Raw genomic sequence first — 21,844 nt, forward strand, 5'->3', positions numbered from 1 at the left:
TATAAATTTTTAAAGAAACACAAGATGCAACTTGAATTTCTGTATATCATATAAGCAAGTAAAACTTGATATTTTATTAACAACTGAGGGAAAGTATACGCCTTCGGAATAAAATGTTTGTTCTCAATTTGAATGTAGAACTTTCTTGAAAAATATAAATCTCTAATTATAGTTCACATGACTCAATTTATTATGGGACAATTATCTCATCTATACATGTAGAAGAAATAGAAAATCATTTGCTTTTGTTTCTCTTACATTAGCTTTCTTTATTACAATAAAAGCATGAGCTATTTGGCCTTATAATGGAAATGGTACATGTAGACGATGGTAGGAACAAATCATATCATGTACCCCATTAGTTTGACTGCTGGTAAAGTCATATTTTGGTGATACACTGTTGCATGAGTCATCAATCAAATATTCAACAAGAGAAAAGAGGGGAAGGTTAACAGGACTTGCTACTAATATCACAATCTCCTACAAGAAAGAGGGGAGAGAATGGGAAATGAGAACATAAGGGAATAGGATAGTTGAGTTTGAGAAGGGACAAAGAGGAAGAGAAATGAAGATATTTTGATAAAGGGAGCCATTATGGTGTTAGGGAGAAACCTGGTGGGAGGAAAATTCCCAGGGATCCAGAAGGATGATCCCAGCTAAGTATTCCAGCAATAGTGGAGAGGGTGCCTGACCTAGCATTCTCCTGCAATCAGACTGGTGAAAATCCTAATTGTCATAGAACCTTTATCTAGTAACTGATGGAAGCAGATGCAGAAATCCACAACCAGACACCCAGCAGAGAATCTGGAATCCAGTTAAAGAGAGGGAGGAGAAAATATATGAGGAAGGAAGGTCAAGATCATGATGGGGGGGGGTCCTGTGCATGGCAATAGATGTAGACCTATTTGCATTCTTCTACTTGTTCATAGTCAGTTATCCCAGCACCATTTATTGAATATGCTTCTTTTTTCCAATTTATACTTTCAGCTTCTTTGTCAAAAATCAGGTGTTTGTGGGTTTATGAATTGATATCAGTGTCCTCAATTCAATTCCACTAGTCTTTTCTTATGCCAATACCAGGCTGCTTCCATTACTGTAGCTCTATAGTAGAGTTTGAAGTCAGGGATTATGATTCCTTCAGAAGTTCCTTTATTGCACAGGATTATTTTGGTTATCCTGGTTTTTTGTTTGTTTGTTTGTTTTGCTTTTCCATCTAATGTTGAATATTGTTCACTGAGAGAAACAATTAATAAATAGGACCTCCTGAAACTGAGAAACTCCTCAAAAGAAAATGACATTAATAACAAGGAAATCATTGGCCTAAAGAATGGGAATAGATCTTCGCTAGTATAAATCAGAAGAGGACTGATCTCCAAATATACAGAGATCTCAAGAAACTTCACATTAAAAAAATCCAAGAAAAATTGGGTACAGACCTAAACAGAGAACTCCCAACAGACAAATCTCAAATGGCTGAAAGATACTTAAGGAAATGCCCAACATCCTTAGTTATCAGAAGAATGCAAATCAAAAGAACACTGAGATTCCATCTTACACCTGTTGCAACCGTCAAGATCACAAACACCAATAACAACTGATGCTGGAGAGCATTTGGGGTAAGAGGAACACTCCTTCATTGCTAGTGGGAATTAAAATTTGTGCAGCCATTTTGGAAATCAGTGTGGAAATTTCTCAGAAAATTAGGAAAGAATATACCTCAGAATCCAGCAATACCACTTTTGGATGTATACCCAAAGAATGCTCAATCATACCACATAAATATGTGCTCAACTATTTTCATAGCAGTATTACTCATAATAGCCAGAACATGAAAACATCCTAGATGCCCCTAAACTGAAGAATGGGTGCAGAAATTATGGTACATTTGCACAATGGAGTACTACGCAGTGGTAAAAAGCAATGGCATCTTGAAATTTGCAGGCAAATGGACGGATTTAGAAAACATCATATTGAGTGAGGTAACCCAGACCCGGAAAGACAAACATAATATGTGCTCACTCATAAATGGCTTGTAGTACATAAAGCAAAGAAAACCATACTAGAGTCCACAACCCCAGAGAACCTAGAAAACAAAAAGGACCTTGAGAGACATTCATAGATCCACATGTATGGAAAAGAGAAAAAGACATCTTGAGTAAATTTGGTAAATTAAAGCACAGAGGTGATGAGAGAGGATATACAGAGAGAAAGGAGGAAGGAAGTAGAGTGGAGAAAAATATATAGCTCAATAAAAATAATAAAAAAGATCATGATGGGGAAACCCACAGAGATGGCTCTCCCAATTTCATGGAAGCTCATGGACTCTGCTATGAGAGCTGGGAACCAAACGGGCCCTTTGAAAGTGGGTGACAGTTGTGTTGCTTGGTCTGTTTGTGAGGTCCCTGGAAGTGTGACCAGGATTTATACCTGGTTCATGAACTGGCTTTTTGGAGCTCATTCCCTACGGCAGGATACCTTGTTCAGTCTTGATGCAGGGGGCAGGGGACTTGGTCCTTCCTCAACTTGGCCTGTGACTATTTGTTGGTGACCCATAGGAAGTCTTACTCTCTCTAAGGAGTGGATGGGGAAGGGGAAGGGAGGAGAGATAGAAGGGGGAACTGTGCTTGTTATGTAAAATGAATTAAAAAATAAATATAAAGATTATATATATATATATATGTGTGTGTGTGTGTGACACATATCTATTTATAAGCCATTTAAAAGAATCATCCAGAAGAACCCACCTCCCAAAGGTTCTAACACCTCCCAACACCATTAATTAATCTAAGGTTAGAACAAGCTTCAATCACTGTAGAGCATCTCGAAAAATTCAAGTCATACCCAAACTAAAGCACAGCTGTTTCAAATTCTTTTCCTCTCCACTAAAGCAATAAAAAATTTTAGGTGTATGTATATTTAAAATATCATGCTGGGGCTGGTGAGATGGGTCAGCAGTTAAAAGCACTGGCTGCTTTCCCTGAGGACCTGGGTTCAATTCCCAGCACATAACTGTCTGTAACTCTAGTTCCACAGTTTCTGACATCTTCACACAAACATACACGAAGGCAAAATATCAATGCATGTTAAAAACAAAGAAAAAAGAAAAAAATGTCAACTACCCTGAATAAACAAAATTAAAATATCATTCTGGATCCACTTATATTTTTAAATATATATAATGCATATTTGTATATTTATACTTTTATAGGTATTTGTAAGTTTGCCTGGCTATACTCTTATGTAATACCTTTGTATACACACATAGGTGTACACACACACACACACACACCTGTGTACATTCTTTTAAGTCAGTGCCTACAGTTTCATTGAACTGATAATAATCAATCTTTTATTGCAGGGCATTTAGGTGTTCCAATACTTTATGCAATTAGAAATACACTTTCAGCACTTATAAAACAAAGTAATTTTTAATTACTATCCTCAAGCTAATAGCAAACCAATATTGAACATTTGGGTTTTTTTTTTTTACCCTGTTTAAAATCATTTTAATCGTGGTGAAACTCTGATTTATTTTCTGTCGTTTGGCTCTAATTAATGGAACCAATTATGATAGAGAAGCATTGGGGCAAAATTCTCAAAATATGTAAATCTTTTCAAAAGTCATGAGTCGCCAAGATTCCAATGCAGTTTTAAATGCCTGGTGCCTGATCAATTACTTTCCATAAACAGTGGCAAGCACAGAGGGCAAGTTCAGAATTTTCAGAATTGGACTGAAGGGTGTTGAAAACTTATTTACAAGCATTATGCCACTGCATTATTTGTTTATGTTTTAGGGATCCTCACCTGCAAACAGGAATACCTACCATTTTGTTTTAATAAGGAATAGAAAAGGAATTTTCATTACACAAAGAATGTGTCTTGCATACTGTCCTGTCAGAGATTCAAATGCATAAATTTCTACATAAGTAGCCCTATATCTGTTGTAAATAGACTAAAGATAAACATTATGTCTATTAAGTCCTTTCCCACTACCTAGAGCATTATCTGGACAGGAAAGCAAGCACTTTGACCATTGAGTACTCAACTCTGAAAGACAGCACTAGGTTGCCACTAAATTTTTATTACTCACTGTTGTCATCAATAGAATATTGAAAATATAATTTAGGCTCTACCCCATACCTTATAAACCAGTATAGGAAGCTACGCCCATTGTTTATCAGGGGGTACCATGAGGAATTTGGATATTTATTGAATGTGCAAATGCAGAAGCGTAGGCTATAAATCTTACTAAAGAGTGAGATCTTACTTAAACAGCATTACTTCAAAGTTGACTTATCCAAACAGTGCAATTTAGCTTGCCAAGTGAAATTATAAGCTTTTAACAATGGCGACCTTGACAGAGGTGTATGTATTCCATTCTGCTAGATGCACCATTGGTCAAGTACCTGTGACGGGGAATCGCTGTCAGCCAATGAACCCGCTTTAAGGGGTGAGACCAAATTAAGGCATAACCTTTTGGGTACCTGGAGAAAAACACTGGGTAGCCCAGGGTTCATTCTCGCTGTGTTTTTCTCACTACATAGCTAAGTTTGAACTTTTTGTTTTTGTTTCGTGAGTTAGCTCCTTATAATAAAGAAAAATATAATTGGTCTATCTTGTAGTTAGCCTGGTATTTCTTGATCCAACATAATTTAACAGTTGTCAGATTGTATACATGCAAGTTTCTACCTCTGTTTAAGACATTTTGTATATTAATACAATTTTTCAGATATATTGTCATATTGTATTATATATTCCTACCTCTGATTAAAATACTTATACACTGTTTACATTTTGAGGTCATTTTCCTCATTTACTGCACAGTTGTTTACAGATTATTTAATATTCTGATTTGAAATCTTAGTCTTTAACTTATACAGGCATTAAGTATTATAGATCAATAGTTGTTCATGTTTGTTATACATATAGTCAGATTAATTAGGTTCTTTAGATACATAGAGATTGTATTCTGCCTAGATAGGTAATCTTCAACCACTTCAAGAATCTGTAGAACATGGCATTTAAATAACTTAGGGTTCTATTGATGTGAGACAGGATTGCTCCTAACAGCACTAATCTATTCCCGAGAGAATGTTGAGCACCAAAGACACTCCACTTGGAGTTTGGTTTCTTTATGGCACAACTGGTATTTGGGCAAGGAACTGTCCATTCCTTGACCACTGAAAAAGTGCATGGTGTCTAGGCTGGATAAGCAGGATACAGGAGAAAAACTGCCAAACCTAGTTAAGACAGAATAAGATGATTCTAAAATTTTCATGCCTCTGAAAATGGTCTGTCTGTTCCGCTAGACCTTAGCCAAAGTTCGTGGCTTCAACATTGCATATGAGATTTTGGATGATTGCTCAGATAGCCAGTTGTCTCTGTCATATACTCCTCACTTTGGAAGGTGCTTGATTGCACTTCCTGTCTACTCAAGTAATATTATCTCCCTTCTCAGGCCTTCGATGGGGTTGAAGATTAAATAGTCTTAGTTACCTTCCTCTTATGATTTAGCTAAGCCATTTTCAATGCAAAGCTTAGCCTCTTTAAAATAAAATGTTTATTAAAGATTTAGCATGTGTGCCTTGCTTAGTATTGTTTATGTTGGTTGTAATCCTAATTTTATACTTGATATCTGTTCCTATTGCATATAGTTTTGTATTGGGTTTGGAATTCTCTTATTTAGACAAAGGGGGGGGGTGATGGGAAATCTCTGTTGACCAATGAACTTTAAGGGTTGGGAACAGGTTAGGGCTTGACCTTTTGTGTACCCAGAGAAAAATGAAATGTCCAGCATCCCAGGGTTCACTCTTTCTATGCTTCCTGCACTACACAGCAGAGCTTGAACTTCTCATTCCTGTTTCATGAGTTTGCCCCTCATAATAAAGGAAAATATAATTGGTCTTTCTTGTAGTTAGCCTGGTATTTCTCCACACAACATAATTCAACATACCTGTGCTGCCTTTGGTCCAGGTTTCAGAAACGACATTTCTACTCAGGATTTTCAGTTGTTCGTCACTGAGTTGAGAGGATAATAGTGGAATTTTCTTCAGCATCCTCCACACAATGTTCTGTTCATGGATTGTTCTGTGAACTGGCCTTAGAAAAGAATAAAAGAGAGATTATAAATTTGCAGTGAAAAGAGAGAGAGAGAAGTAAAATAAAAAAAAACTAACGTATTGGAAGCTTTAAATTTCCAATTCTTTATTTTTATTTAGTATTGTTTCAAAAGAACTATAAGTAAACTACATTTGACTTTATTAATCAACTTTCAACATCTGCTCTCTTTCTAATATTAAAATGTGCCATGATATTTAAAGTTAATTACAATTAAAGACTGCTTTCATTTATTAAAAATAAAGACTTTTTAGGTTTAACTAAATAAGACTTTTTTAATTCCTACTTTTTTTTTTTTTTTTTTTTTTTATTTTAATTTATTTATTTATTAAGAATTTCTGCCTCGTCCCCACAACCGCTTCCCGTTTCCCTCCCCCTCCCCCGATCAAGTCCCCCCCCCCCCTCATCTGCTCGAAGAGCAATCAGGGTTCCCTGACCTGTGGGAAGCCCAAGGACTGCCCACCTCTATCCAGGTCTCCTAAGGTGAGCATTCAAACTGCCTAGGCTCCCACAAAGCCAGTACGTGCAGTAGGATCAAAAACCCACTGCAATTGTTCTTGAGTTCTCAGTATTCCTCATTGTCCGCTATATTCAGCTAGTCTGGATTTATCCCATGCTTTTTCAGACCTAGGCCAGCTGGCCTTGGTGAGATCCCAATAGAACATCCCCATTGTCTTAGTGTGTGGGTGCACCCCTCGTGGTCCTGAGTTCCTTGCTCGTGCTCCGTCTCCTTCTGCTCCTGATTTGGACCTTGAGATTTCTGTCCGGTGCTCCCGTGTGGGTCTCTGTCTCTGTCTCCTTTCATCGCCTGATGAAGGTTAATATTCCTGAGGATGCCTATGTGTTTGTCTTTGGATTCACCTTATTTAGCTTCTCTAGGAACATGAATTATAGGCTCAATGTCCTTTATTTATGGCTAGAAACCAAATATGAGTGAGTACATCCCATGTTCCTCTTTTTGGGTCTGGCTTACCTCACTCAGGATAGTGTTTTCTATTTCCATCCATTTGTATGCAAAATTCAAGAAGTCCTTGTTTTTTACTGCTGAGTAATACTCTAATATGTATATATTCCTACTTTTTATATGTGATCCTTAATAGTACTTATGTATTATTAAATTTGGGTAAAATGAAACTTCAATTTAACTCGAAATGATTTAGTGTGCTTAGTATTGCTAACTTGAAGCAATGTGTTATTAACAGAGTGAAGTGGACCAATATTGAAGCCTAGGTGGAAGGTAAGACAGAAATGTGAAGAACAGTTACAAAAAAAACCAAGTGCTTCCCTTATCCCACTTAGCAAGAAAGAGTTGAAAATGAAAAATACTTGGCTATAAAAGGTCCATTAAGTCTTCTTGGTTAAATAAAGGTGTCTCACCTTACAGCAAAGGCCTAATGAAAAGTTCTGCTTCACATCTTAGTTATTGATCCAGAAGGGCTTCAGGGAAAGCTGAGTATAGTGAAGGTGAGCAGAAAAATAAACAGCCTTAAAAGCTGTGTCTGCAGCACAGCCTTGGCTTTGGTTACCAGCAGGTAGATGATGCTGGAGGTTTTAGAAACTTTTATACATTTGAGGATTTATAATGCTAAATATCCAGTGTTATGACCTGATACATTTGTAAGTCATTAAGCTTTGAAACCAGAGCATATTTTATAGCAAACACCTTCAAACAGAACACTTTCTCCAATACTTGTTAGATTTGTTCACTGTGATAAGAGCTGAGAGAAAACTTCCCAGATAGTGAGGCCAAAAGGTATTCTTTCCCCAAGAACTTCCTCTTCATTGACAAAAAAAAATCCAAAATCTAAATTTAAAATTGGTAAGACTATTAGGACAACGGTTTCGATAAATCAACTAATAGAAACAGCATTGTTTTATGACCTAATACTTAGTACCTTCAATGTGATTCCATTTTTTTTTTGAGAATAGGCTATCAGTGATAGGTTGTCTTTCCCTGGTCCCACCACTGTGCAGAAGAAAAGTACTTTTGTGTTAGTGGACCAGAAATTCCCAGGCTGGATCTCAATGGAGAGAAGGATGTATACTCAGGAGACACAATTTTGAGATGTAATCATGAATGAAACCTTTAGTTTTCATTTGGTGAAAAAATGAATATGTGTTAGAAAAAAGGCTGTATACAGATAGTTGGTAGCTAGAGAAAGACAAAAATCTTGAAGACAATAGAACTACCAAAAAATCAATTCTTGTAACATCTAGAGATCTATTAAGTTTAATTTTCATTTTAACTTTGACCATGTGCCTGAGTTCTAACCAATAAGAATTGAACAGATTTAGAGAAGCATGGCTTGTTAAGTGGTCAAGATTTTAAAGTGTTCTATATGAACATGGAAAGAATGCGTATGTTCACCTAGTGAATATAAAATCATTTAAGTATGTAAGTATGTTCTTATCTATCAAAGGACATGAAGATCTTATAACACAAATAAATAATAGTGACGTATATTATAAATATATTTATAGCACACATATGTGTGTATGCACTATGCTATACCTGTACATATAAATAGAAATAGGATCTCATTTATAGTACTATGCACCAAATAATCTTTCTGAAGATAAAACATAAGTATGACTCTATTTTACAAACTGAAAAGATAGTATAGTACATTATGAAAAGATATGCTCTCAGTTTCAAGACCAGAACCCAGGGACAATGACAACAAGCTCTATCTCTTTTTGTCACTGTTTCTATCTGTATCTCTCTCTTTCTCTGTCTCACATACACAGGGATTTTTGTCTTTCCTGAGCAAACACATCTATGTATGGCGTCACAACTATGCAACTACCTTGCTGTGTTTTAAAAACACTGATTTCCTTGTAGTCATCTATCAACTCTGGTTCTTACACTCATTCTCTCCCCTCCTCAGTTATGATCCCTTATCCCTGGGCAACAGGTATGATATAGATACCACATTTATGGCTAAATACTCCACAATCTGTTATTCTCTGCACTGTGCCCAGTGTAGGTCTCTATGTTAATTGTCATCTGCTGCAAAAAGGAAGATTCTCTAAGGAATGTTGAGAAATATGGGACTTACCAAAATCTACAAGACAGGAAGAAGTCCTAAGAGAAAAGTTTACAGCACAAAATACCTACATCAAGAAACCTGACAAAGTTTATACTAGTAACTTATTAATGCACCTGAAAGCTTTGGGAAAAAAAAACAGAAACACACAACAGCACAAAAGAATAAATAAACAGGAAGAGATCATCAAAAACATTGTGAAATTAAAGACATAGAAACTCGTTAATTAATTAAATGAAGACTTGATTCTTTGGAAATGTAGGTAAGATTAGACAAATTAAACAAAAGAAAGATAATGTAAATTAATAAATTAAGACGAAAAAAATGGCTAGACAGTTAAGAACAGTGGCTGCTCTTCTAGAAGGCCCAATACCCAAGTGACATCTCACAATCATTTTATCTCCTATTCCAGGAGATCTAAACACTCTTCCAGCTCCATGGGCACCAAGAACACATGTGGTAAACACACATACATGCAGACAAAACACACATATATGAAAGAAAAATAAAGATTAATATATATTTAAATTTTTAAACATCAAAAATGAAAAGGGAAATACTACTGCAGATATTGACAAATTTCAGAAAATCATAAGGGCATATTTTAAAAGTCTATATTCAACTAAATTAAAATTGGGGGAGTATTTTTATGATTTTCAAGTTTTATTTTTACTTTCAACAATATTTCTTAGGTTTTACTGTTTAGATTTTACATTTTTTTTCTTAAATTTCTTCTGAGTACTTTATGCTTTATAGGCTATTAAAAATAGCCTGTCTTTGAAGGTGTTCATTGCTACTGTACAGATTGTATAATCATGTCCTACACTTTGTTGAGTCTGCTTATTATTTAAATTGATTCACTGGATTGCTTAGGATTTTCTCTACCAAAGATATAATTTGTAAATAGAGACAATTTTCATTTTCCTTCCTGGTGAATTTCTATTTCTTTCTCCCAATCCATGCTCCTTGATTGGACGTCTATTATAATGCAGAACAAGAGAGCCAGAATAGATATTCTCATCTTTAACAAGTTTTAGGGAAGAAAAAACAACAACTAAAAAGTAAGTAAATAAGCAAAAAAAAAAAAATCCTTGCTAGTTTTTTTTTCTGTCCAAGCATTTCTGAGGCTCATTAAGAATCGCAGAAGAAAGCTATCCTTCTTCTGTCTCTTTAATATCTCATAAGGCAACATCATCTGAATTTACCTCTCATGGTTAAGTTGACATCCTCCCTTTGTATTCTAGTCCTCCATATCCACAGCTATGCACACACATGACCTAAATTTTATAGAACTTTACAAATCTGTTGACTTCACACTCAGCTAATACTCCATACATCTTGCTCATGAGACTTACTACCTTAGAAAACATTTCTGATGCATAGAAAATTGATTATGGTTCCTTTAAGATTCCTAAATTATAGCACTATTTTGCTTATATTTTTCTCAGATGTATAAAGGAGATGAGGCTTTTGCATTTTTTTCTAAATCTGATTTAATCTTTCTAATAACTTAATCTACTAGGATGAAGAATAAATCAAAAACAAAACTCCTTCCACTATCTATTAACAATAACGCACCGTCTAACATAAATAGTGCCTGTCCTATATAAATGTTAAAGATTCACAAAGTTTAGCTTCCTGTATTAGCTGATTGATATAGACTGCCCAGCTTTTCAGTAAAGGGCAAAAATGAATTTTGTTTAAAAATTTAACAAAAATGGGGAAAACATTAAAAATAAGTCTATGAGAAGTTAAAATTAAATAAAAGTAATGTAGTATTTTTCTGGGTTGATGATAAATTATTCAGGTTTTAGTCATTTGGTAGTTTGCTGTGCTATTTTACTCTTTTAAAAATATATTTGTAGGCAGAAGCTGCTTGTTCCTTTCCCAGCAGCCCAAGCCTGAATAATCACACAGAAACTATATTAATTACAACACTGTTTAACCTATTAGCTCAGGCTTCTTTTAAACTAACTCTTACATCTTAAATTAACCTATTTTTATTAATCTGTGTATTGCCATTATGTTGTGGCTTACTGGTAAGGGTCTAGTGGGCATATTTCTCCTTTAGCAGCTATGTGTTATCTCCTTGACTCCACCTACTCTCTCTCTCTCTATATATATATATATATGTGTGTGTGTGTGTGTGTGTGTGTGTGTGTTCAGATTTCCCACCTGGCTTTGTTCTCCAAAGACACTGAATGAAACAGGTTTAGTCATTAACCAATGATAATAATACATATTCACAGCATACAGAGGGGAATTCCACATTATTTCCCCTTTTATTTCTAAATAAAAAGGAAGGCTTTAACTTTAACATAGTAAAATTACAGATAGCAAAACAGTTATCAAGCAAAGAATTATACTTATAATATTTAGTCTATTTGTCCTGGAAATTTTCATATCTTTTATCATAACTAAGAAAAACTGTAACTAAAACTATCTGTCTTCAACTCCACCAAAGAACCAAGAAGTTTATAATATTCCCTAAGTAAACTGGAAGTGCTTTGTGCGCAACTTTCAAAACTCTAGAATTGACAGAGACATCTTGCTGCCTGGATGGTCACCCCCAAAATCAAATGTCTTTCTGTAATCAAAAAATTGGAAAAAAATCACTATAATATGCATAATCCAGACTCTCTTTGTATTTTCCATTTTTACATGCCTTATATATTTCTATTTTATTTCTTTACTATATGACTGTAGTATTTCTTTAAAGGTTTTGTTTAATTTTATAAAACCATTTATTTCATTTTATAACTGTCTATATTCTTTTTCTTCTTTTTCCCAAGCCTATGTTTATTTTTTATTTTTTGAAAGAATACAAGCTATCTTTTTAAATTTTACATAATGATCCCAGTTCCTGTTCCCTCCCTTCCTCTTATACACTCCACCTCACCCCTACCTCACCCCATCTCAAATTAACCCACTTCTATTGCTCTGTGTATTGCCATGAGAATGTGGCTTACTGGTAAGGGTCTGGAGGATGTCTTTCTTCTTCATGGATTATATGGTATCAGCTTTCCTCTGCCTGCTCTCTCTCTGTAGTAATATGAGTGGCGGGGCTGTGTCCCCAGCACCCCGGCCCCCTGACTAGCTTATACCCTGAAATAATTACACAGACACTATATTCTTTTAAACACTGCTTGGCCCATTAACTCTAGCCCTTACAGGCTAATTCACACATCCTGATCAACCCATCTCTAATAATCTGAGTAGCATCAGTCTTACTGGGAAGATTCTAGCCTACATCCATGCTGGGTCGGAGTTCATTGCATCTGCCTCAGAGAGCAGAGCTCTCGCATCCACCCAGGAGAGGCGAGCATGGTGTCTCTCTCCAGAGAGCAGAGCTGTCGAGTCTGAGCTCACTTCCTCTTCCTCCCAGCATTCTGTTCTGTTTACTCCACCCACCTATGTTTTAACCTATGAGGGCCAAGCAGTTTCTTTATTGCTTAACCAATGAAATCAACAGATTGATATATGACACTCCCACATCACGTCCCCTTTTTCTGTTTAAACAAAAAGAGGAAGGCTTTAACTTTAACATTGCAAAATTACATATAACAAAACAGTTATCAAGCAAGAATTACAGTTATAATATTTATATCTATTTTATCTTTTATCATAACAATGGAAAACTATAACTATCTATCTATTCTTCAACTCCACCAAAGACTCCAGAAGAATACAATATTACCTAAGCAAACAAAAGTAAGCAATTTTCAAAACTCTAGAAATGACAGAGACATCTCGCTGCCTGGACAGTCATCCAAACTTTCTCTGTACTGTTGGGGCATCCATCTTCGGCCTACAGGCCCATATTATCCAGCAGACATTTCCATGAAGCAGGAAAATTCAAAGTCAGTTCAGTCACTATCTGTTGTGTCCTGCAGAATGTCTTGCAGACTCCTTCATGAATCAGGAACCCCGAAAGATCATCTCACCTTTAGGCAAGTTCAGTAGTCCTCTCTCTGCAGGTTCTCTGTGTCCAGTTTATGCAATAGTCCAGGCAAGAGCAGTTTCTTGCCCAAATGGCTATCAAACTCCATAAGGATTCTCTTCGATGCCCATCTTCCTCTTGAAGTAGATTGGTGCTGCCAGGAGCAGGGTGTCTCATTGTCATGAAAAACCCTAAGTTATTAAAACATTTAAAATGCCATATTTTATAATCTTTGAAAAATATGAAGAATGCCTATCTAAAATATATCTATGTACATCTAGAAAATCTTAACTAACATGACTACAAGCTTGACTATTATGATTATCTATTAACAACCTATATACATTACATTTTTACATAAACTACACAATCATAATTCCTTAATCAATATCAGAAATACGTATACATATAACAAAATTGACCTTAAATTTATATCACTAAAGCAAAATCCATATCAATGCAAATTATTCATACCTATATCATATCCCCCTTTAAATGTAAAAGAAGATTAATAAACCATATTAGGGAACATGGGCGCAGTTTTTTCTCTCCAAACTGCTTCCTGCTGAATGGGGCGTCGTTAATTAGGTCTTTCATGGTATAACCTGTGTGCTAGTTTTATCTCAGTCGGCAGTTGAATGAAGTATTTTTTTGAGGGTGTTCACAGCAACCTTTCAGGAGGACGTGGTCTATCATACCACACTGGGATGGAAGCAATCCACAGACTCTCACCCTCTGGGAAAACAAAATAAGAAACTCCTTTCCAAAGCATCATGTCCTTAGATCCAAATTTCAAAGTCAAGGCATTTTCAAAATATCTATGTTGGATTAGTTCAGCAGCATTTATAAACAAATATCTTTTAGCAACTGTTGCTCTTTTCTCAGCATTCAAACAATTCAGACAGAGCATAATAGCATACAGTATCAAAATTCTCTATTTTCCATCTTTGTACGGCTTTATTTTAACTCTATTTTGTTTATTTTTATTTTTATTTTTTGCTTTTTGAGACAGGTTCTCTGTATCTTTGACCTGGAATAACTCTGTAGACCAGGCTGTCCTTGAACTCTCAGAGATCCGCAGGTCTCTGCCTCCCAGGCATTGCGATTAAAGGTGTACTACTACACCTTGAACTCACAGAGATCTGTTTGTCTCTGCCTTCTAGGCACTGGGATTAAAGGCGTGTGCTACCACAGCTACCACACCTTGAAGTCACAGAGGTCAGTCTCTGCCTCCCAAGTGTTGGGATTAAAGTTGTGTACTACCACACCCAACAACTCTCTCTTTTTTTATTGTTTTTTACTTTAAGAACTTCAACTTTTAGCCTGCATATATTTTAACACGTTTAACATTTTAACATGTTTAACATTTTAAACATTTTCTTTGTCTTTGACGCTCTGTTTACTGTATCTCTCTCTGTTTTTTTGACCACATGAGTCTTTAATTTACCAAGCAATCTCAGTAGGACTAAAGCCGTGGCTTTGCCGGCTAGATGTAGCCCATTTCTTAGCTTTCCAGCCTCATGGCTGAGGTATTGGCTGTAGCCACGTTCAGTGCCACAAGTCTACAGTGTTTTAATGTCCCTGCCAGCAAGCGAGCTTCAGCAGCCTGTGCTTGCAAACCGCTTAAACAGCCTGCATAAAAGAGTCAAGAGTTTGCACTGGCAGGACAGCCTAGAAAGCTGGCATTTTTAAATGGCGCAGCTTTTTTCCTGCTATGGCTGAAAACCGAAAGCATGTGTTCAGCTTTTCATCAACACCGTTTAAGTCTTTCATGGCAGGACCTCTTAAAAGAGCTGCAAGCTTTGCAGCTAAAGCTGAGTCAGGAAGCCTCTCTTAGATGAGAGCACTTGCTTGCCTCTAGTAAGCAGAGTAGACCCGAGAAATTGTTGCCCCACGTTGGGCGCCATCTCTCAATATCTCTGTTCAGATTTCCTGCCTGGCTTTGCTGTGCTAAGCCATCGGCTGAAACAGCTTTATTCATTAACCAATGGCAATAAAGCATATTCACAGCATACAGAGGGGAAGCCCACATCATATCTTTGTACTGTTTATGAAGGATATATTTTAATTACATTTTAGTTCGTCATAATCAGGTCTAACCCAACAAATTCTGCAGCATCATCGCCCTAGCTCTAGCTTCACTTACCCCTACTTACTGACACTGTTGAAGTCACTGTTATGAAGACTTGCTTTAGTGGCCCAGTGTCTAGCAACCCTGACTTTGCAGTAGTTCTTCCTGAGATATAATTTTTGCCTGTCATTTATTTTCATTTTTGTCATGGATAAGTTATTTGTGTATGCAATATTACCACCTTAAAAAGTAATTGAATTATGAAGTATAAGTCCTTCTAGCTTCTTATTTTTATATAGTATGAAGACAAAGGTATAAAACAATTGCATTCAATTTTAAAATAGAATATGAGTTATAAGAGAAGTCTGCATTATATTCTTGAAAGCTATAGTAAGCTACATAATATCCCTTTCACAAAATGTAATACTTTAAGTATTTTATTATAATTTATAGTTTTATTTATATTTTTAACATGGTATCAAGTGTTTCTTTCTACATATAATATTTTGGCTAAAACATATATGAAAATTATATGCCTTTTCTCTTCCCTTTTTATGAGTTATCTCTAGATTCTGCAATTTTTTGGTGTGATGTGTCCCTCTCCCCTGCCTCTCTAGATGAGTCCAAATGACTGTTCCCAAGCACAACCTTTTGTTACACCTAAAATCAAACCTCTGTCTTGCCAATGTCAGGTTGGCTACTCTCTTGTGACTCTGTTAAGATAAGACTCAATATCAGTTAGACCATGACCACACCTGGCCTGAATTCTGTAGTTTTGATTTCCAAATTCTTATCAATTTAATACTTTCACTGGAGGAAAATGCAAGCTGCTATCTGAAGTGCCCTATATCCATGTCTTCTCTGCCTTCAGGACACAGCTCTCTGTCCATCAAACCTGCACAGCATACTAGATTTTACTGCTCCAAAAGCCTCTGTGCAAAGAATCCTCTAGAACATCCCAACCTACTGACCCACCTGCCCTGTTTCCACCAATCCCTTTATGCTCATTAACATCCTAGAACTGATACTCTTGAGTCTTATTCACCCACCTTCCTCCATTTACAATTCCCTTCATCTCTCCCAACTCAAATCCTCTCTTCTTAACTCCTACCACCTTCCTTCACTCCTCCTCATTTATTCCTTTAAGGACTCTCCCAATCTCTTCTCTCCAGTCATACCCTACAGCATCCTCATTTACCTCTCCTCTCCTCCTATTCACTCCTGTACTCACAGCCATGCTTCTCATGAGAGAGGATTGTGTAGAGAATGGCCTCTGAGGGAAGGCAGTTCAGCCCCAGAGTTGGAGAGTTCAGAGTAGAAGACTGGGTATTCAAATCATTACCTATAAGAAGTAGAGACTGAGGGATGCTGGGAGAACCGGGAGGCCAGGTCCATCTTTGATATACTAAATGGGCAACCCAAGTCCTTTATCCCAGGGTTTGAAACTTAACAATTTCATCGAGGATGTAGCTAAATATAGCAATTTAGATGTAATCACTCCAGCAAAGGCCAGCCCATTTCTCCAAGTCCAGTTTATTAGCTAAAGCTGCCCTTACATCAGTCCCAAACTCAGGCAATTAGAAAAGGGGGATAACTCAGAAAAGTAGGCAAGCCAGTGCCATAGTAGCCCCTGAAAGTGGAAGTAAGCATCTACATGGAGAAGGGACATTTGGAAGGAAAATTACATTATTTCATTTAAGGGAAAACACTGCCCCCATCTCTTCTTAGGCAGATGGCAAAACTGGGTTTTCACCTAGAACTAGAAATACCTTTACCTTTTCATATGTTAACTTAAATTCCAATGAATGACTAATGTTTACATTTCCATTGTTACCACAGAAACAGAAAGAGATTCCATAGCTTCCATAACCTGAGCTACTGTAACAAGACCAGGCTTAAGGAAATAACTTAAATCCCCAGGAATCAAAGGTAAATGAAGAGAATCATCTCCTGTACATCATCTTTCACACATACATACACACACACACAAAATCACAGTAAATAAATATCATAAAAACTAAAAAAACAAAAAAAAACAAAAAACAAAAAAAAACGTGGTTGTCTCTCAAAATGACATTTTTCTCTAAGGATCCCCTTTTTATCCTCACATACTTTTAAGTAATTGACTTTAAAATTCTTGCTAGGATGTAATATTCACTTGAACTTTTTCCTGAATCACTAGTCATTAATAAGCACATCACTTTCTCTCTGACTCTCTTTTGAATTTCCTCATCAGTCAAGGATGAATGAACAGAATAACAATTGATTTTATTTGATCATCCAAATTCACAGGACTAATGCTGAACACTGTCTGCTTCTCCAGAAATGTAGTGTGGTCATTTACAGACTGGAGACATGGTGTGCAGCATGACTGCTCCCTCATTGCCAATCTCTACAAAGATAAAAGTTGCAGAAATGAAGACATTGACTTTAACTCTCTTTTTAGTCTTTTAAAAATCAAACTCTACTTTTAATATTTAAAAGTAGACTGCTGTGTGTGGAGCAAATGTCCCAAGTGAATAAATACGTAATGAGCAGATCAAGTTCTGAGTGAGTATGTATTATTGACAAGAACAAATGTCCTGGACCTCAGGAAGTGGCAAAATGATCAATCCACTGGGCCAGGCTCAGGGAATTAGCAGAGTGTTCCTTTAGTCAGCTGTAGATGTTGACAGACTGTATGGAAGCAAGAGGGACAGCTTCCTCCTCAATCCTGACAGTCCCCCTATAGAGAGCTACTACTAAGACTTACTGAGCCAAACTCCTCCTCCTGGTATTATAATGAGCTGAAGTTCTGAGCCATTGCAGAGGAAGCACCCTCCATTAGAGTAAGTACATGTGTTTGTTGTTTCTTCAGTGTCTGCAATTTCTTCATTGCCACATGGCCCTAGACACTTTTACTGGACCTTTCCTTATTGTGCATGATAAAATTCTAATGTGCTATGGGAAATGCTCTTGAAAGATTTGTCACTTATGTTGGTTTAATAATATACTGATTGACCAGTAGTCAGGTGGCAGAAAGTATAGGTGGGACAACCAGATTAGAAGTATTCTGGGGCCCTTTGTTCGCGAGCTAACCAAGCAGCACAGAGTTTTGATCCGGGCACCGAGTGAAACATCATTGTGGTGAGTGAGTGCTGCGGCAGCTGGGATCATACCTCAGCCCGCCCACACTTCCTGGCCATCCTACAGGGGCTATACTGCCCAAACTGCCTCTCTCTTCCTATCCCATTCAGCTTACATCCAGATCCCCACACCCCCTGTCTCCCTCCCTCCCTCGCTCCCTCCCTCCTTTGGGGCATAGCGCCTCCCTGCCCAGCCTGCTAGGGTGCTGGGACCGAATCCGAACCTGGAGGACAAAGGGGTGGCCGGTAGCTCCTTTGTTCCCATAGCCTGCCTGCAGCGAGCGGGGTGGGCCCTTTGTTCGCGAGCTTACCAAGCAGCGCAGAGTTTCAATCTGGGCACTGAGTGAAACCTCATTGTGGAGAAACATCTCTGGGGAGTGACATCACTGGGAAGGTACATCAGTGGGCAAGAAGACCTGATCCTATAAAAGAAGATCCAAAGGGGAGTATTGGGAGGAAGAGATGGGCAGACGCCAATGCAGGAATTCTCCCAACAATCTGAAAAACAACACGAAACCACCAGAAGCCAGTGACCCCACAACAGGACGACATGAACACCTTAATCAAGAAGAAGTAGAAAAAACTGACTTCATGAAAGTGATTGACACCCTTAAACAGCATATAAAAAATGCCCTTATAGAAATGGATGAGAAGTATAATAGAAAGTTCAAGGAATTGAGTAAATCAGTGAATGATACCCTAGGAAACCAAGGAAAAACAATCAAGCAGATAAAGGAAACAGTTCATGACTTGAAAACTGAAATGGAGGCAAAGAAGAAAACACAAACAGAGGGCCGACTGGACATGGAAAATCTATGTAAATGAATAGAGACTACAGAATCAAGGATAACCAGCAGAATACAAGAGATAGAAAAAAGAATCTCAGATTCTGAGGATAACATAGAGAAAATAAACACTCTGATCAAAGAAAACAGCAAGTCCAACAAACTCTCATCACAAAACATTCAGGAAATATGGGACACAATAAAAAGACCAAACCTAAGAATAATTGGAGTAGAAGAAGGAGAAGAAGTGCAGTTCAACGGTACAGAAAATATACTTAATAAAATTATAGAAGAAAACTTTCCCAACCTGAGGACAGATGTACCTATGAAGGTTCAAGAAGCATACAGAACACCAAATAGGCTGGATCAAAAGAAAACATCCCCTCGCCATATAATAATCAAAACACAAAATATACAGAATAAAGAAAGAATATTAAGAGCCGCAAAGGAAAAAGGCCAAGTTACTTATAAAGGTAAACCTATCAGACTTACACCTGACTTCTCTATGGAAACCATGAAAGCCAGAAGGTCCTGGATAGATGTTCTCCAAAAACTAAGAGACCACGGATGCAAGCCCAGACTACTATATCCAGCCAAACTTTCATTCACTATAAATGGAGAAAACAAAATTTTCCAGGATAAAAACAAATTTAAACAATACATAGCCACAAATCCAGCCTTACAGAAAATAACAGAAGGAAAATCACTAACCAAGGAGTCCAACAATGACCACAATAACTCAGACATCTAGAGACTCTTCACCAGCGCAAATCAAAGAAGGAAAACACACAAACCCTACTACTTAAAAAGTGACCGGAGTTAACAACCACTGGTCATTAATATCACTTAATATCAATGGGCTCAACTCACCTATAAAAAGGCACAGGCTAAGAGATTGGATAAGAAAACAGGATCCAACATTCTGCTGTCTACAAGAAACACACCTCAACCACAAAGACAGGCACCTACTCAGAGTAAAGGGCTGGGAAAAGGCTTACCAAGCAAATGGACCTAAGAAACAAGCAGGTGTGGCCATACTAATTTCTAACAAAGTTGACTTCAAACTTAAATCAATCAGAAGAGATGGAGAGGGACATTTTATACTCATAACAGGAACAATTCATCAGGAAGAAGTCTCAATCCTGAATATCTATGCCCCTAATATAAAAGCACACACGTACGTAAAAGAAACATTACTAAAACTCAAGGCAGTCATCAAACCGCACACACTAATAGTAGGAGACTTCAACACTCCTCTCTCACCAATGGACAGGTCAATCAGACAGAAACCTAACAGAGAAATTAGAGAATTAATGGAGGTAATGAAGCAAATTGACTTAACAGACATCTATAGATTATTCCACCCAAAGAGGAAAGAATATACCTTCTTCTCTGCAGCTCATGGAACCTTCTCGAAAATTGACCACATACTTGGTAACAAAGCGAACTTACACAGTTACAAAAAAATATTAGTAACCACCTGTGTCTTATCAGATCACCATGGATTAAAGTTAGAATTCAACAACAATGCTACCCCCAGAAAGCCTACAAACTCATGGAAACTGAACAGTCAACTACTGAACCATACCTGGATTAAGGAAGAAATAAAGAAAGAAATTAAAGTATTCCTTGAATTCAATGAAAATAAAGAAACAACATACTCGAACTTATGGGACACTATGAAAGCAGTCCTGAGAGGAAAGTTCATAGCACTAAGTGCCCACCTAAAGAAAACAGAGAAAGCACATGTTGGAGACTTAACAGCCCACTTGAAAGCTCTAGAAAAAAAAAAGAAGCAGACTCACCTAGGAGGAGTAGAAGACTGGAAATAATCAAATTGAGGGCTGAAATCAACAAAATAGAAACACCGAAAACAATCCAAAGAATCAATGAAACAAAAAGCTGGTTCCTGGAGAAAATCAACAAGATTGATAAACCCCTATCCAAACTAATCAAACGAAAGACAGAGAACACGCAAATTAATAAGATCAGAAATGAAAAGGGGGACATAACCACAGACACAGAGGAAATTCAGAGAGTCATTAGATCTTACTACAAAAGCCTGTATAACACAAAACTGGAAAATGTAAAAGAAATGGACGCGTTTTTAGATAAATACCATTTACCAAAACTAAACCAGGACCAGGTGAACAATCTAAACAGACCTGTAAGTCGCGAAGAATTAGAAGCTGTTATCAAAAACCTCCCTACCAAAAAAAGCCCAGGACCAGATGGTTTCAATGCAGAATTCTACCAGAACTTCCAAGAAGTCCTAATACCTATACTCCTTAATGTATTCCACAATATAGAAACAGAAGGGTCATTACCAAATTCCTTTTATGAAGCCACAATTACTCTGATACCAAAACCACTCAAAGACTCAACCAGGAAAGAGAACTACAGGCCAATCTCACTCATGAATATCGACGCAAAAATCCTCAACAAAATACTGGAAAATCGAATCCAAGAACACATCCGAAAAATTATCCATTATGATCAAGTAGGCTTCATTCCTCAGATGCAGGGCTGGTTCAACATACGAAAATTTATCAATGTAATCCAGCATATAAATAAACTGAAAGAAAATAACCATATGATCATTTCATTAGATGCTGAAAAAGCATTTGACAAAATTCAACATCCATTTATGTTAAAAGTCTTGGAGAGATTAGGGATACAAGGGGCATACCTAAAGATAATAAAAGCTATATACAGCAAGCCGACAGCTAACATCAAATTAAACGGAGAGAAACTCAAAG

The 21,844-nt window shown here is 37.0% G+C and overlaps 1 protein-coding gene across 1 annotated transcript in view; it reads right to left on the reverse strand.

The window, feature by feature from the left end:
- Cnbd1 (cyclic nucleotide binding domain containing 1) overlaps positions 1-21,844 on the reverse strand; it is a 261,717-nt gene that overhangs the window by 111,748 nt on the left and 128,125 nt on the right. The window contains exon 5 of the mRNA XM_041656754.1: positions 5,954-6,099. Within this exon, the coding sequence (XP_041512688.1) occupies positions 5,954-6,099 (146 nt within the window). The remainder of the gene's footprint in view (positions 1-5,953; positions 6,100-21,844) is intronic.

The sequence above is a fragment of the Microtus oregoni genome, unplaced genomic scaffold (assembly GCF_018167655.1).
Source record: "Microtus oregoni isolate MIOR12 unplaced genomic scaffold, Mior012 000008F_ref0000371, whole genome shotgun sequence".
Classification (NCBI taxonomy): Eukaryota; Metazoa; Chordata; class Mammalia; order Rodentia; family Cricetidae; genus Microtus; species Microtus oregoni.